Source organism: Terrapene carolina, unplaced genomic scaffold, assembly GCF_002925995.2.
Source record: "Terrapene carolina triunguis isolate 2854851 unplaced genomic scaffold, T_m_triunguis-2.0 Scaffold32922, whole genome shotgun sequence".
Classification (NCBI taxonomy): Eukaryota; Metazoa; Chordata; order Testudines; family Emydidae; genus Terrapene; species Terrapene triunguis.
The window spans coordinates 195,146-199,069 of record NW_020697273.1 but is presented as its reverse complement, the minus strand read 5'-3'; the positions used below and the strand labels follow the sequence as shown (position 1 = coordinate 199,069).

The 3,924-nt window shown below is 55.0% G+C and overlaps 1 protein-coding gene across 1 annotated transcript in view; it reads left to right on the top strand.

The window, feature by feature from the left end:
* Nucleotides 1-2,688, top strand: part of LOC112118523 (chromosome transmission fidelity protein 8 homolog) — a 2,821-nt gene extending 133 nt beyond the window's left edge. The window contains exons 2-4 of the mRNA XM_026663237.1: nt 1,792-1,828; nt 2,090-2,207; nt 2,409-2,688. Of these exons, the coding sequence (XP_026519022.1) occupies nt 1,806-1,828; nt 2,090-2,207; nt 2,409-2,633 (366 nt within the window). The 5' untranslated portion in view covers nt 1,792-1,805 and the 3' untranslated portion in view covers nt 2,634-2,688. The remainder of the gene's footprint in view (nt 1-1,791; nt 1,829-2,089; nt 2,208-2,408) is intronic.
* The last annotated feature ends 1,236 nt before the right edge of the window (nt 2,689-3,924 follow it).

The following is a 3,924-nucleotide window of genomic DNA, read 5'->3' as shown; positions in this document are numbered from 1 at the left end:
GAGGTGGCTGTGTTGCAGTGGCCTGTGTTGTGATTCCGTTGTGTATATAATTAAAATTTGTAATGCAGGTGGAATGATTCAGGATGGAAAGTGCTATAAGATAGATCTGTTTAATTTTTTAATAATCATTTTAAAATAGCCCCTTTCTACACAACTCTGGTGCAAGCACACCTGGAATGTTCCATTCCGTTTTGAGCACCAAATTGTCAAAAAGCTATTAACAAATTGGAGGGAATTCAGATCAGAAAAACAAGTGGCTGGAGCGATTAATTTATGAGGAAAGAATATAAGAACTAACTTGGCTATGTGACAATAAAGGTGGGGGACATAAATCTTCCTGTATCTAAACAGTGTAAACACCAAGGAGGGATAGAAGTTACTTTCCTATGCAGAGGTGGATGTACGTAGGAGGAATAGGATGAAATTAAGCAAGGGGGACTTTAGGTTGACTGTCAGGAAAGAGCTAGTGACAGTGAGATGTATATGGCCATGGAAGACTCTCAAGGAAGGGGCAGAAACCTTGTCATTTGGGAAACTTTAAATTAGCTCAGAGAAAGCCCTAGAAAACGTCCTGCATGGAGTACTCCTGCTGCTGCCCTTGGGAGATGGACTCAGTGGGAGCAAAAGGAGCTTTTCCAGTTTTAATTTGCAAGAGTCTATTTTATTGTTATGAGTTTATCCTAATATAACAATCTCCAAGAAAGGATTAATTAGCCTCTGTAGAGATTAATACTTAGAAGTCTGAGATATTAGTGACAATTCCTTTCCCCTGCAAACTCCCACGGACCCAGCTTTCACTGCTGGATAGTCTGGGGGAGGTCACATCACACACTTCAGGCTGCCTGAATTACAGACAATAAGATTGTTTAATTCTAGCTTTACAGGAGAATGTTCGCAGTCTGGGCTGGTTGGCAGTGGGACCTGGGCTGGTTGAGCTCTGCTTCTGGGGTGTTGGGATCCAGGGCCCACCATGCTAACTATAATGAAGTAAAAGACAGGAGTCAAACAGCCAAGGAAACTACACAATCTTGCTGATCCATAAGGTATTTGGAGGATGCCTCTTCTAAGCACTTTGCTGACATGACATCGACCATCTAAGCAAACTGTCTTTGAGACAGTGTGGTGCTGGGTAAAAGGGAGGTCTGGTGGAGCCACACGTTAGTCTCTCGTCTGCCTGTGTTCAAATCCCATCTGTTGTTTCCAATGAAAATGATCTTGGAACATCCCATCTGGTAGTCCAGCCTCTTCCGTTGTTTGTTACAATCAAACAAACATATTGTGGCTTGGAGCGTAATCTCAAGGGTCAGGTATGTGCCAGCCACTTGCTACCGTTGCAGTCAGATCATTCTGCCATGTTCTTGGTGATTCTCCCGTCTTCTGGGAGACTGCCTCTGGCTGTTTTGGGGAGCACAACATTGAGCCGCTTTTATTGTGCATATCGCATCACCCATTGTAGCTGTAAAGGAACATTATCCGAGTTTGGCAGTAGGTGGCAGTAAAATACAAAATAATCGCTGCTCAACCCATCACTCCCCCTTGTGAATCAATGGGGAGCTCCCATCAGAAGGGCTGCTTAGGGCACAAAGGGAGCGTGTGCGTCAAAGGGTCTCTTGGGGGCTGTGCCATAAGTGGTTCTACAACGAGACTTGGCAGTGAGGAGAGAGTGGACTCCTCCCCTCCCCAGGTACAGCTGGGTGGTCACTTCTCGCCTAGTGGCCCAGGAGGTTCAGACCAGGTGCCTGGTCCCTCAGCCCCATTTGCTGATGAATCTGTGTCTCCTTCGATTTGCAGAGGAGAAGTGGAGCATGGTGCAGATTGTGATTTCCAGGTGAGTTTGGCATGACTCCTTCCTGTGCTAGTGTGAGGAAGTGAGGAGTTGTCAGTTTCTGAGCTAGCTTGTGTCCCACTGGGGTCTGAACACGCTTCAGCAAGGCCCTCGGTCAGTGTCTAAACCCGGGTATTGCACAGAAACCAGAGAGCTAGTGGACCTGGCTTGCCACATTTTTGTGTAGTGGAGCCTCTGTGTGGACATCCCCCTCCTGGCCCTTCGACCCTTAGGACATTGTAACCCCCAGCCCTTTGCTTTCAGTGATGGGGCTGAAGGCCTGGCAGAGTGGGTGCTGATGGAGCTGCAGGGAGAGATTGAGGCTCGCTACAGCACCGGACTTGCTGGAAACCTCCTGGGAGACCTGCATTACACCAGAGAGGTGAGGGAGCTTTCCTTACCTTCCTTACAGGCTTGGGAGAGCAGCTGTAGGAAGTCCTCTGCCAAGGCAGCTCCCACGAAGGCTGCACCTGGTTCTGATGTTGATCTTCTTGTGGAAGGGGTAAGGAGGCTGTAGTGAAAGGAAGGGAGCCTGGTCCCTGCAGGGCTCTGACCCTGTGCCTGTTATCTCTTCTTTCCCAAGGGGGTCCCTGTGCTCATCGTGGGCCATCACATTCTTTATGGGAAGGTAGTGCACCTGGAGAAGCCCTTCGCCGTCCTCACCAAACGTGGTGCCAGTGAGCACGGCTGTGACCGCAGCCCCACAGGGGCAGCTGCCCACTACCTGGTGACGGCTCTGATCAAGACAAAGCTCCTCTTCAAAACCCGCCCCAAGCCCATCATCACCAACGTGCCCAAGAAAGTATGAAAGAGCCCCGGCCCCATACCAGAGAGCGTCCTGCCCCCTGGACACGAGCCCAGCTTCTGTCCCGAGGGCAGGGGGCTGGCCCCATGGGGGCAAACTCAGCTCCCTTCCCAAGAGGGGCTGGGCCCATGGGGGCAAACTCAGCTCCCTTCCCTAGAGCATCTGGACTCCTGGGCATAAGCCCAGCTCCCATCCCAAGAGGGATTGAACTCCAAAACATGAGCCAGGCTCTCCTGCCAAGGCCTGGTGGCCTCTTGGGTACAACTCCAGCTACCGTGCCCGGTGGGGCCATGTCCTTGGGCCAGAACTGTGTTCCTAGCACAAGGGGGACCCGACCTCCAGACACAAGTCAAGCTCCCTTCCCCAGGGCAGGTGGCCTCTTGGGCATTAGCCCGACTCCCATCCCAAGGGGCACTGGAGGCCTGGGCCCAAACCCAGCTATCTACCCCAGGGCAGGTGGGCTCCTGGGTGCTAGCCCAGCTCCCACCTTGCTGGGAACTGGAGCCATGGGCCCAAGCCCAGCTCCCCTACCAAGGGCAGGTGGCCTCCTGGGCCCAAGCCCAGTTCACACCCCAAGGACAGGTGGCCTCCTTGGCACTAGCCCAACTTCCACTCCCAGGAGCACTGGCACTGTGGGCCAGAACCCAGCTACTCTTTCAAGAGCAAGTGGGCTCCTGGGCCCCAGCCCCGCTCCCATCCCTAAAGCAGGTGGCCTCCTAGGGACTAGTCCGGCTCCGATCTCAAGGAGCACCGGAGCCCTGGGCCCCAGACCAGGTCCCATCCCAATGGCGACCGGAGCCCTGGGCCCCAGACCAGGTCCCGTCCCGACGGCGACCGGAGCCCTGGGCCCCAGACCAGGTCCCGTCCCGACGGTGACCGGAGCCCTGGGCCCCAGACCAGGTCCCGTCCCGACGGCGACCGGAGCCCTGGGCCCCAGACCAGGTCCCGTTCCTAGGGCAGGTGGCCTCCTGGGCCCCAGCCCAGCTCCTATTACAAGGACAGGTGGCCTCCTGGGCCCTAGTCCGGCTCCCATCCCAAGGGGCACCGGAGCCCTGGGTCCAAGCCCAGCTTCAATCCCCAGGCCAGGTGGTCTTCTGGGTCCAAATCCAGCTCCCATCTCAGTGGGAACTGGGGGCCTGGGCCCAAGCCCAGCTCCCATTGTGAGGGCGGGTGGCCTCCTAGGCCCGAGCCCAGCTCCCATGCCGAGGGGGACTGGAGCCCTGGGCCTGGGCCCGGCTCCCATGCCAAGGGGGACTGGAGCCCTGGGCCCGGGCCCGGCTCCCATGCCGAGGGG